Source organism: Diadema antillarum, unplaced genomic scaffold, assembly GCF_040938485.1.
Source record: "Diadema antillarum isolate AM-2024a unplaced genomic scaffold, OU_Dant_1.0 seq00000248_RagTag, whole genome shotgun sequence".
In the NCBI taxonomy this organism is placed as follows: domain Eukaryota; kingdom Metazoa; phylum Echinodermata; class Echinoidea; order Diadematoida; family Diadematidae; genus Diadema; species Diadema antillarum.
Genome location: NW_027271292.1, coordinates 1,188,471 through 1,201,749, shown reverse-complemented (window position 1 = coordinate 1,201,749; position 13,279 = coordinate 1,188,471). Strand labels below are relative to the sequence as shown.

Here is a 13,279-nt window from a genome sequence, read left to right as displayed (position 1 = left end):
TCAGAGAATAGCACAATATGCACATTACGATGGGCTCAATGATTATGCATTGTCGTATAAATCTGGATTGATTACACAGGAAAAAGTACCTGCATTTCAGAGACAAACAGATTAGCACAAGCACCTGCTGACCATGCTAACCTTGGTATGGTGGCTTTCAACATCCAAAATGGAAATGAGAATCTGTTTTCTTTCTGTAATTTGCCAGGTTGTTTTCCACTAGCAGTGAGTAAGACTGGAATTAACCTTTTGGCTCGTATGCAGCCTTGCCTCTTGAAAGCAAATCAATTACAAGGATTATCTCACCTGAGAAGGGTGTGTATGATGGAAAGCAATTTCCTGACCTCGAGCACAAATGCCTTTGCATGGCTGCTATTTCCCTCTCATTCTCTGTTTCTTCAATTCGATTCTGTCTTCCTCATGAAGCCCCGATATTGGCCGTTGTTGTCGTTGTTGTTTTTACAAGATTTCTTTGTAAAGGTGTATGTTGCGAGACACTGACTCGGTATATTGTCTCTTTTTTCCAAGAGATTTATAACCAGAAAATAACTCTTCATTAAGTCAGAGATGTGAGAAGATTACAAAGAACTTCAGGAAAGTGCTAAATTGCCAAGATAGACATCTGATTGTGTGTCCGATGTGCGTCTTTGTTTTCTCTGATCAGTTGAGGACAGACTGATTTTGTTATATCATGCTTTTCCCATAGACACCTGCCTGAGTATACTCGGGACTAGTCTTCTATGGGTTAAGCACACTTATATGTTGATACTTCAAGTAATAGATTATGTTCAGCAATATTTGCTGCTGCTATGTTTTTATATAGATGTCATGCTATGCCATAAACTTTTCAATATGTCATCTATTGATTCCCAAATGATGATACAGTATTATATGCCTGTGGTTTGTTTGTTTGTTTGTTTGTTTGTTTTGAGGGGGGAGGAGTTTTTTGTTTTTTATTTTCTAATTTACTTTCACATGTCTTTTCTCTTCCCACTGATTTGCTATTTGTATAAATTCAATCCAGAGTCTTTTCCAAATTTGATTCATTTCCATGTTCTATATTTGTAATATGGATAAATACTGCAGGCAATATCAGCCACGGATGATGTAAATTTCCCTATTTGTACATTTCTCTATTTCACGTCATTCTCTCCTTTCTGTTTTTTTGCCCTGCAGTGCACGAGAATGCATCAAATCAGCAATATTGGACAACGACTTCATGAAGAACCTGGAGTCATCTCAGATCCAGGAGATCGTAGATTGCATGTATCCCGTGGATTACAGCAAAGGAAGCTGTATCATCAAAGAGGGCGATGTTGGCTCACTAGTCTACGTCATGGAAGGTACATATACTCTCTACGCCATATATTTTGCATAACAAAATCTTTTACTTTTTTATTATTGTGATGATGTCATTTTTTTTTCAGGGGGAGGGGGTGGTCTTTGCTCTGTGATAGTAACTAGCAGTCTCAAGATATTTGCTTGGGTGAAGTATCAGAAAGTAGGCAATCCTGAAATGGATTGAAAGTGATCGGATCATAACTTGAAGCCGTGATATTCATCCTGTTTCTGACTGGGATAATGCTGATAGGAGTCTTTAGCGAAATGCTGTTGTCAGGGATTTGACTGCTTTAAATGCATGAGGTAATATTGCTTGACTCTCCAGTAATGCTCCTTTGATAGTTGCTTCTAGCATGGGCAATACTCCATTATACTTCAAGAATGCTGCCATATTGTTATTTTTAGGACTGACCGCTTTATTTCTGTGAACACAATTTTCTAAATTAATGGAAAAAAATGAAAACAAGTAGTGTATTTAATGAAAGAAAGAAAAAATACACCCATTGATTTTTACACACTGACAAGATAATAGGATCCATTTTTAACTTGAATATCTTATCAGCATCATCTTTGTGTATTGCCATCATCAGCCAAGAACAAATATTCTGGGTATGATATGAATTGATTTTTATCAGCAAAGTTCATATTTTGATTCAGAAGAATTCAGACTGTCATCTTCTCATTTACTGCCATCATTGATGTCATATCACCATCACAATTATTTGTAGTGATCTAATTATTATCACACCGCCATGATTACATTACTATCACAAACTCATCACTGTCATTGTTACATCATGAGTGCCATAATCATGTCATTAAAATCATGATCCCACCATCATTATCATTATCATGACATTACCACCACAAGTACCATTTTACCATCACAGCTATTATTTTAAACACAAACTGTCATCATCACACATTTTGACCATTACAATGTTGCCCTTTCATATTGCTTCCTTTTAGTACAAAGAGCATAATTCTGTACAGTAGGGCAATTTCCATTTAGTCTCTTATAATGTATGATCCGGAAAAATTCATTGGTATGTTTAAAATGTGGCTCTATTGTATTTTTGTCAATGCATCATATCACAGTGTTGGCATATATTTTGCTGAATAACGAATAGATATTCCTTTCTTTGAGTATTGGTCATTGTATATTAAAACAGAGGTTACTACAAATCATTTATTCTCAAGTAAGAAATATGCATCATATGAATGTGGATCAATGACTGCATTTGCCAGGAAAGTGCAATATTCTCCATCCATAGCTTCATTTCTATATTTCATGTGTGATCCAGATTCGCACCACGAGAATCTATCCAAGTGTCGCTGGTATGAATTAATCTACTACTCATACACCCATCAAGGATGGCTGATTTTAATCAAGTAATGTAGTCTGAATATTTTATATGCTAGAGAGATCAATAAACCTAATTTCAATTTAGGCCCTACAAATAGCCTTGGGGGTTCTCATGCAGAACTTTTGCCATTCATCGTCTGACAATGGAGTGTCAGTATACTCTATGATATTGGCAAGCTTTCTGTGTTGCTAATATCCACTCTGCAGTACAATAGAAGTATGTGAGAGATACAATCATTTACCTGTTGAGGACGAGTCCCGAGTATACTCAGGCAAGTGTCTATGGGAAATGCGCGTTGTAGCAAAATCAGTCCATCCTCAATGGGTTAATTCAGTTCTATACATACTTGTACAAACATCTCAGAGTTGTTGAGGTGGTAATCACTTCTTTATAATAGATGATAAAGCTATGACATGACATATGGAAATATCATGAAATATGCATTTAATCTCTCATCCCATCAGATCCTAGAAAAGACATTTCTCAAGTTGATGCTTTTTATCTTTCTTTTATTATGATTTTGTTATCTTTTGGATGAAAAAAAAATCTATCCACTAGTTATAGGTTCACAGAGCTTCACATGATTATATGCATTTTCCATTATTTCAGAATGTTGGCTTGTTTGACCCACCACAGTATACTTTTTGGGAAATGACATCACTTTTTATGATTGCATTTTCCAAATAGTACACTACTTGTCAAATGACACCACAAAGCAAGTTTGACATCACCGAGCAATTCTGACTTGGCCCGCTGCTTTTTGGCCATTTTGTGAAATGTCACAAAGCAATTTAGACTTTACACCCTCCATTGTATGGTTACTGTAGGATCCATCCACAACATCACATCCACCACATGACTTTTTGCCTCATTTTTTCCTCCTCGTATGTTTTGATTTTAAATCCAAGATATTAAACAATAAAACTGAAGAATTTGATCATAAAACTGGGAAAAGTAAGTCCATCATCAGATAGAGCAGAGTAAGACCTTTCTAGTTCACCTTACTTGCTACAAAACAAGAAGTATTCCAAAAGTTATGATTAAGGATATTCCATATTTGTTATTATTTTCTTTTATGCAAGTATCTCAAATTAATGATAATTGAGTTTACTCATTCCTTGATCGAACTCTTCAGATATCCTTTGCTGATATTGAGTTTCTTGTTCAAACTTCAAACTATGGACATCGGTGCATCTAATAATTCTATTCACTTTGTGGCTGCATGCACATCATCTTGAGATAGATGAAGCCAATATGAACCATTTTCCCTCAGTTTGTGAGAGATGTTCAAGAGGTTTCAAAACTTATATTTCTACCAGTGGTCCTCCACTCCTCAACATCTGTGTGGTAGGAGAAGGAGGAAGAAGTGGTTATCCAAACTGGGTCAAGAATGGGAGACTGCAGCTATTACTTGTCTGGAGGAGGCGACCACTTGTACTTATATGTCTGAAAGCATATTGCATGTGGATATGGTCTGTGTGCATGTTTGTGTACCGTGTATATTATATGTCTGTATGAGTGTTATTACACACACATACACACACACACACACATACACACACACACACACACACACACACACTTTTTCAATTTTTCAGTAATCTTTATTTGATTTCTGTAATTTCACAAACAAAATCATTCATCTTGAATGTACAAACACAATGTACAAACAGCAGTATAAAAAAACAACAACACAACTGTTACATGACCCACACACACACATATATATATATAATTGCTTGGGTGTGTATGTACATATACATAGTTGCAGTATACACCATTTTGATGAGTCTAATTCATTACAATTAGGGCCTACATACAGTACAGTATTGAAAGAGAAATGTATGCATGCATTTTGCATTCATGTTCTGGTCAAGATTTCATGTTGTTAAATTCACAAATAGCACCCAACTTACAAAATTCGCAAAAATAAAACCCATGAAAATGTATGGCATATACAATAATGTTTATGAAGAATCTGTGTATCACTGTGTGTGACTTGTAGACTGAATTTCTCACTCAGATAATGGTGACAATAAATGCTGAGTGCAACAGTCAGTTGAATGATGAGAGAAAGTTGGGAACCCATCTCGTAATACTGAATCAGTAATAAATATTGATGGAGAGAAATGGTGGCTACAGCAGCTCATGAATGAACCATGTTGAATGACAGACACACATATATTTATCATATGGTCAGTTTTACAGTAAAGGGTGTAACTTTGATGTGGCAAGGGTCAAAAATTAAAGTTATGTTTCCATTTTTATCTTTGCCTTTATTTTATATAGGAATGTCTATATTTTCAATATTTTGTCATTCCAGAGCTTAATTCTTAGGCTAAATATGAAAAATGAAGTGACTATTATGCAATTTTAGATAAATTTAGGTAAAAACAACAAGAATGTTTTGGTCACCCACAGCAACCAAATGAAGATAAATGGTGGAGGTAATGCAACTTTTCATTTGCTGTGAACATATATTTGAAATATCAAAACACTTTTCCCCCAACAGATATTCGCTCTTGCAATTATTTGGATGTGAACTTCAAATTCCAAGGTAAAAATGGTACCTGACAAACTATTTTTAAGTTAAAAGAATGTTCTACAAGCAAGAGCCACTCTAAACATAGCCCTAAATTATCTCTTGGTAACAAACATTTATCAACCCAAATCCCAAAGAAATTTGATTATTTTTGACAAAGTTGAAATTTTCAGACTTGTGAGTTTCGGAGGCTTCAGTTAACAAACTAGTGTGTTTCGGAGGCTTCAAAACTGCTTACACAAAGTTCTAGTCCTGTATTCACTTAAAATAATAAAACTACAGTAAGCAACTATCACTAAATGCTAGAATAAGAACAAGGCATCAATAAAATGTGAATAACAGTATACAGATGTACATTTTATGGCAGTGCATAATGTTTACCCTTCATACAAATTGTACTTATTATTATAAGGAAATTGGCTTCCACAAAAGTGAATAACAAACTGTGTACACTGAAAGCAATGCTCAGTTCGAATTTATGACATTACATGAGGCAATATGATTCTAAAGGAAACTGCAACAGTAGCAATAAAAGTACACTGATTAGGAACATCTTTCTTTTTTTTTTTTTTTGCGGCTTAAAGTTAGCAGCAACGCATGTTTCGGAGGCTTCATCATGACTGTTAACATGCAAAAATGGTCCATTTTAAGGTGATATGAAGTACTTTAATGCAGCTGATTGTTTCCAAATAACTAACAATGTTGTAACATGTAAAATAGTATTTATTTGTATGCAGAAAAAAGACTTTCCAACATATATGTTAAGAGACAAAGAAAAATATTTTAAATCTTTATGCTCAGTTGTATACATACACTGTATTTGCATATCCATGACTTTGGCAATGCAGAACATGATTAGGCTACAAACATGTACAGCTGTATGCATTTGTCAAACTTTTCATCACAATGCAGTAAGAATTACTTTCAATGAGTTAGAACTGTAGCTATAGACTTAATGCAAAGATTATGTTTGCTTGCTTTATAAGTGCAGTTTGTGGGATGTATATTGACATAAACCACCAATCATAATTGTTTTATATACATGTGAAATCAATTTCAACTGTTGATGAGAAAGGGATAGAAAATAGACTATGTGATGGCATGACGGTTAGATTACAACATAGCATTGTAAAATATAGAAAGGGGAAAAAAGGCTTATAAAATTTTTTTTTGTATATGACCATGCCTGATATCCCCTACTATAGCTATCAAATGCAGTGATCATGGTCATAGAACAGCAATCTTAAACACCGATCAGCCATTCCATGTAAGGGTCATCATCAAACTGTCATCATCAAAATGGAGTTGGAATAATCAATATATTGGTGATATTATCATGGAGCTCAATAGAAATTGAAATGGTCAAGATCCCATTCATCTTTTTGAATCGCCTGTTGAAAAGATATATGTACATACCCTACCCATGACTGTGTACGAATTTGAATTAAAAAAAAAATGTTGACCAAATGTATAGTTCCCTATAATATATGATAGTTAGAATTTTACTTTCTTTTTCTGTGGTATACATGTCACCCCTGTTTCATATCATTTTACTTTTCTTTTTTTTTTAATTCTTCAAAGGCTTCTTTTTTATAGTTATTTTATAAAATTCCAGTTTGTGTGACTCCTGTGACAGCTAGGAGGCCTGTTTTTGAAGGTACGCATTGAGAAATTGCTAACAGAACTTTTACTGTTTCTAAAAATGACAACCTTTGTAGCAAAAAATTAAAAAGCAGCAAATGTGTTTAGATATCTATTAGTTTTTTAGAAACCCACAGGTTTGTTTTAAATAGTATATAAACCCACCCTTTGAATTTCAAAATAGTTAGGGGCTTGTAACTTTTTCCAGAAAAGCCAGGACTAAACAGATTATAAAGATTTCAATCATTTCAATATTGTTCTTCATGAACATAACTTCTCCAGTCACCCACCCATGTAAACTACATGTACCCCATGGCAACAGGCTATTTATAAGTAGAGGTCTATATGTCATTTATAAACAATCCTATCCCAACCATTACTGTCCATTTACTGCACTGAGAACTACATCCGCAAACATATCATAGAGTCTCACACATGTATGCGAAGAGATGTTTCGTAACACAAGTTACATTTTGTTTAATCAAAAATAGTCAAGTGGTTACTGCCAGCATGATAAAGTATGGAAAATAGGGTATAGTATCAAGATTGTGTTGCACCTTGCGTGCATCAGATCTGACATACAGATTGATATGAAAACCTGTCTGAATGAAGTAATCAAATGTCAAAATTCCAAAACAGTACCCTGTGATCCAAGTCACACCACAGAAATGATAATCTGCAAGATGTTAGCTATTTTCAAATCCAATCACAAATTTATTGATTAATTATTTTCCTCCAAATAAGTATTGGAAATGAAAGCCAAAGAACTTGTTAAGAAATGGAAAGCTGAAAAAGTCAAGATTTTAGTATGGCAAGAACAAATGCCATGTGAGTAACAATGGAATGGATTTGTCAATGGGTTATAAATGGACATGTAAAAGATTGTGTTTCGAAACTATTACACTCAGATGATAGTGAGTCGAAAGTGTAAAAATCCAAAAAGTATTTTCCACCATTTGCTCTGGATCATGCATAAAAGATACAACCTTAAATTCAAAAGTAATATATTTCTTAGTTAAGTGTATGCTTCCCTCTTGAATAACCATCTATTAAAGTCCTTGAATCTTCAGGACAGGAATAGTGTTCAGTTCTTTAAAAAAAAAGTGTATTTAACACTAAATAATCAAGTAATTGTTTGATTGTCAAAGTCTAACCAGTCAAAAGAGTGATACAAATATGGTCACAACACTGCAACTTCTCTCAAGAGTAAAAATGAGTTATCCAACTTAAGAACATTGATGTATCCACAACTACTTGCTTTGTTGCAGTACTGTTGCATGATGTGGGCATGCACGCAAGCTGGAAGTCACTTTCATTACTCACAATATCTAGCCTGTTCCGTTGTTTCAAAAGGAAACCTACAAAATAAATGCTTTTCATACATTTAAACAACTATCTACACCTTGCTTGAGGAATCATTAAGTCTCATTCAGTCCAAACATTTATTTGATAGACTTAGCATTACACAATTGTAATCAAAACATTCCATTTACATGCTGTTAACATAAAATGAAGCCTCCGAAATATCTGGAAAATTAATTTGGTATGCCTTATGTTTTTATGAAAATCATGTATGTTATGTAGAAAGTGATGGGTAAATTGTGTCTTTTTTGGTTGATATACACTGTTTAAACATATTTGTGGGGCAACATCCTCATCTGCTAATATTTCATTGCTGAATGAAAAGGTGAGTTATGTGTGACACGTCTGCACTGTTTAAGAAAAATAGGTAAATCGTATAGTAAATCTATATTGGTGAGTAAACAAAGCAGCCAGAAAACTGAATGTGATTAAATATCTTTAGATATGTCATAAGCGATCATTGGGTGGGTGAACAATAAATCTAATTTGATGTTGTCCAGAGAAAATCACAAAAATGCAGTGTTAACATCCTTTTGAAGCCTCCGAAACCACTTTTTCTCTATAAAGTGTATTAGCTCAAAAAATTATTGCAGTATCATAATGTTTTCATTATTTTTGTTGTCTGTCCATGTCTGTTGATGATTTCATGGCATAATTTGGGGCAGACACTCAAAGAATTTATCAGAAATGTCAAATTAGATGTTTTTGCTGTTTCGGAGGCTTCAATGCGTCTCGGAGGCTTCACGTGTTAACGGAAAATTTGTATTGTCTCCTATTTTCAGAGAGTTTGGCGGATCTTAACTATTTTTGGTCTATTAGGTTAGGGCCCCATATCCTACATTTTGACATATAGATTAGGTCGCTTCTCTTATCTATATTCATATTATTTGACTACACACTTTGTTTCGGAGGCTTCAAAACTGCTAACGGAAATTTCACTTGATGGAATAAAATTATCACAAAATTTCAAATAGCCCTAGAATCAAGTAAACTTTGATGTAAGTCTAAAGTTTAGCTGTACCTTACTATTTTCAGCATAAAAGAAAGTAACCAAAACACATCCACTGATCATTACTGTCCATCAAAGTTTGTAAACAATTGTTGACGGAAAATGAAGCCTCCGAAACCTCAAATTTGAAGTCATAGTATTCTAAAATAAAGGGCCAGATACAAACCAAACTAATTTGGTCATTTCAATTGACCATACAACTATGCTTTTAACATAAAAAATTAGATCTCTGCAGTTGCTGTAGAAAATTATTAACATTTCAAAAATGTTATATAAATTTCAATGCAACAAAATAGTCATTTTTAGGGTACATATGTGACTGTCAAAACAAAACGCATCAATACCTGGACCTGATTATGCTACCCAAGGTGGTTATTCATAAGGTGACTCACATGGGAAAAAATCTTTGAGATCTGTAAATCTATGTGTTCAGGGTGGGCCAAAAGGCTAAAAATTGAAAGTTACACCCTTTACCGTAAAACTGACCATATGAGACAATAATTCTAACACGGAAAAGTTAGAGCAGGAAAGGCAAAGTACTTTTTTTGAAACTTTGCTGTAAAGAAATGAATTCTGCTGTGAACTTCATGACTTCCCATGAAGTAGTTAGCTACAATTGTTGGTTCTAGCATTTTTCGTCATTCACAATCACCTCAGCGTTGCCATGGTTTGCCGTCATCCTCCCACTGTCTTCCTCCAGACTTCCTATGAAGCTGGTTTGATGACAGAGGAGATATCGATTGTCCCATCGTCATTGTTTCAGTCAAGTCGGGCCTGTCTCCCGGCAGTTTCCTGTCGTAATTTGACGTCTCTGAGTGATCGATACAAGACGTGCCCCTCCCCCCAGGCCTTCATAGTACACTTCACTTCTCTGAAAATCAGCATTTTTTCCTTTCTTCTCATCCTTACTCTCATGTGCTATTTAAGGTAGCCTAGCAGAATGATGTGTGTATGATGTTTGCTGAGATGGATGCAGATTTCTCCTCCTTGCAGGAGTTCTGTTTTATTTCCTCTGACTTTTTTTGGTCTTTTAACTGGGGGGGGGGGCAGATTCAGCCAGTTGAAGATGTCCATTTTGCACTCTTTGAATCATGGGCATGACAGGTGGGACTAGGATTGCTCTTTTCCATTTGTTGGTCCGGAGAAGGGAGCCGACTGATGCATTTTCCATTTCAGCTCCAAGTAGAAATCAGAGAGAAGTGACATAGTAATTGATATCTTATACTGGTGACTATGATCTCAGGTTCAAATGTTTGTAATTTCTTTTTGTTTAACGAAATTCTCTTTCAAATGCATCTTAACTTTTATCGTAGTGAGCTATAGACTGCTAAGAGGGAGCAAATTATTTTTAGCTTTGGTTAGATGCTAGTGATTTTACTCTGTATCATTAGATCTAGTAGATTTTGATGTACAGTCACTCTGTCAAACTGTAAAGTCTTCTTTTTCACTTATAATAAGGAGCTTTAAATTTTTGTGACGTGGACATTCAGAAGTAAAAAAAAAAACCTGTACTGCGCATGCGCAAAATCACTTATCAAAATCGATCTATTTATATCTCGTGTAGTCTGACTTTTCACCACATGTTCTGGGCTATTATTGCATCGGCTGAATTCAGGACGCAGAGATCTATTTGATGCGGTGATCATATGGGGGCGCCATTTTACTTTTTATAGGTTGCATCCTCGCGTAATCTAAAGCTAATTTACATGACGCAGGAATAGAGGAGAACGGCCAATGCAATCATCATCTTAAATGTCCGTGTTGCTAATTTTAAGCTCTCAAATATTGCATCTCTTGAGCAACATGTCATGTTACAGAAAGTGACAAAGTGGTCTTTGTGTCTACCGAATGGAAATATAATGCCAAGCTAAGACAAGCCTGAGAGATCTTCGCTGACCAGTTTCTCTTTTGGCGACACGAACGGTGAAGAGTTTGACATTCGTGACAGAGAAAAATAAATATTGATTGGAATCCAAAACCTCTTTCTCCAAAGCTGGAAAAGCAAAGTGACGCAGCCACCTTGAAGTACTGTTTAGTTTGTATGGATCTATTTCACAGGCTTGGACACAAGATCCTTTATGGGAAGAACTTCATGATTAACAAGTCTGATATCTAGTGACCATTTGTGAATATATCGTTGAGATGACAAGCTTGCCTCCATGTATCCTGTTCTCTTCTTCTCTCTCTCTCTTTCCTCTTTCTCTCTTTCTTTCTCTTTGTCTTTCTTCTCATTCTCTCTCCCTCTCTCACTCTCACTCTCTCTCCTCCCCCCCCCCCCCTCCAAGAATCTTGCCTTTCTCCTTTTACTTCTTGGTCAGTTTGTGTGCTTTACAGGTAGACAAACTCTAAACCAGCAGCTTCACAGGTAGACAAACTTTAAAACAGCAAGCAGTGGGTGTATACTCATTTAACAGACAGTTCATTTGTGGGCAGTTGCTAGGCAACAATGTGGTATTTGTTTTCCTTTCGCCTTTCCAATTTTAAAGCTCTTATTTGAAGCTCCCTGAATATGTTTATATAATAATATGTGCAAAATATATTCTATCTGGCTCACACACATATGTGTGTGGATATAATTGTGTATGCGTGGGTGTGTGTGATATTTGCAGAAAGAGAGAGGGAGATGGATGTATAAGAAAGATACAGATTAAGTAGGAGAATGCGGATGGACATGTTTCTGTGATGGTGAATCACTATCATGCAATGATGGCTGATGAGGATGCGATCAGTCTAAAACCGCATCCATTAAAGTTTGAAACTATTCTGTGTATCTTCCACTCCACTGCGCCCATATCCATCTCAGTGGGTTCATTGTACTCCTTTCTTTCTAAAACCAGTATATTACCTATCATCCCTTGACTCTCTCTCTCTCTGCTTGATACAGTGTTTCTCTCATTCATTCATAATACATGACTTGTTTGCATCCATCCTTTGTGTGCACCAAATGATGTTCAGATAATGAGATAGTGAACACATGTGTGTTGAAAAGTTTTATCGTGCAAATGATTAGTTCGTAAGACAAATGATTTGGCTGGTTTTGCTGCATTTCATAAGAGGATGACTCAAAGACTGTGGTGTGAAGTTATATAGAGACAAGAATGGTTGTGAGTTTTGTTTCTTGGGGTTTTTTTTTCTCCTTAACATCATCACATTCTAAGTGTTGTAATGTTGTTTGTTTGTTTGTTTATTTGTTTGTTTGTTTGGTTGTTTGGTTGGTTGTTGTTGTTGTTGTTGTTGTTGTTGTTATTGTTTGCTGTGCCAAAGCACATTTCTGAAGAGTGGAAGAGGCAAAGTGCTTTCAAGTTGTATGTTTTTCCACATTCTTGATTTAATATAACAATGTTTGCACTTCCAAAAGGCCAGTTTAAGCACACTTTAGTGATGCTAATGTTAACATATGAGCTGCTGAGACTGTTGACATTATTGAATCAAGGGAAAAAGTCATGGTTCAAAGAAATTTGCCTCAAATGTCATGATAACCCTCAAAGGACCTCCAGAGCATCATTGGATATAATATATCACTTATCATTGAACATTAATGATCTGATTCAGGTACAAAAATTCATGAGGTCAATGAAAAAGCTCAGAGCCTGAAACTTAACGTTTTTGGTTTAGAGAATTATTCAGAAGACAAGTGTAGGCTCTCCTTCTTCCTCTACAAGTTATTGTATAGTTATGAAGAGTTTTTGGAATGAGAAAGTTCAAGTTCAAGGTAAGGTATTCCATGAAAATATTAGCCTTTGGAAACATGAACTACCAAGAAATACAGAAAGACTTAGCTTGAGCCGCCTTCTGAAATAAATGAAAATGGGAGATTTAGAGAGTGTGAACTTCAGCATTTACTTTTATCCTTCCTCAACTTCAGCTAGTATTGATTTCAATGTAACCAAGCCTTTGCTAGCCTCATCCCCAGATAATTGGATATTAGAGGCCAGAATATTACTTCACACACTCTATCTCACTCTTTTTCGCTCCTCTGTAAATCAGGCATAGGTCAAATTTCGGGTCTTGGGGATT

General features: G+C 35.4%; 1 protein-coding gene across 1 annotated transcript in view; it reads left to right on the top strand.

Annotated features, from left to right (window-relative positions):
• Positions 1 to 13,279, top strand: part of LOC139729675 (cGMP-dependent protein kinase 1-like) — a 102,922-nt gene that overhangs the window by 62,638 nt on the left and 27,005 nt on the right. The window contains exon 2 of the mRNA XM_071640602.1: positions 1,177 to 1,343. Within this exon, the coding sequence (XP_071496703.1) occupies positions 1,177 to 1,343 (167 nt within the window). The remainder of the gene's footprint in view (positions 1 to 1,176; positions 1,344 to 13,279) is intronic.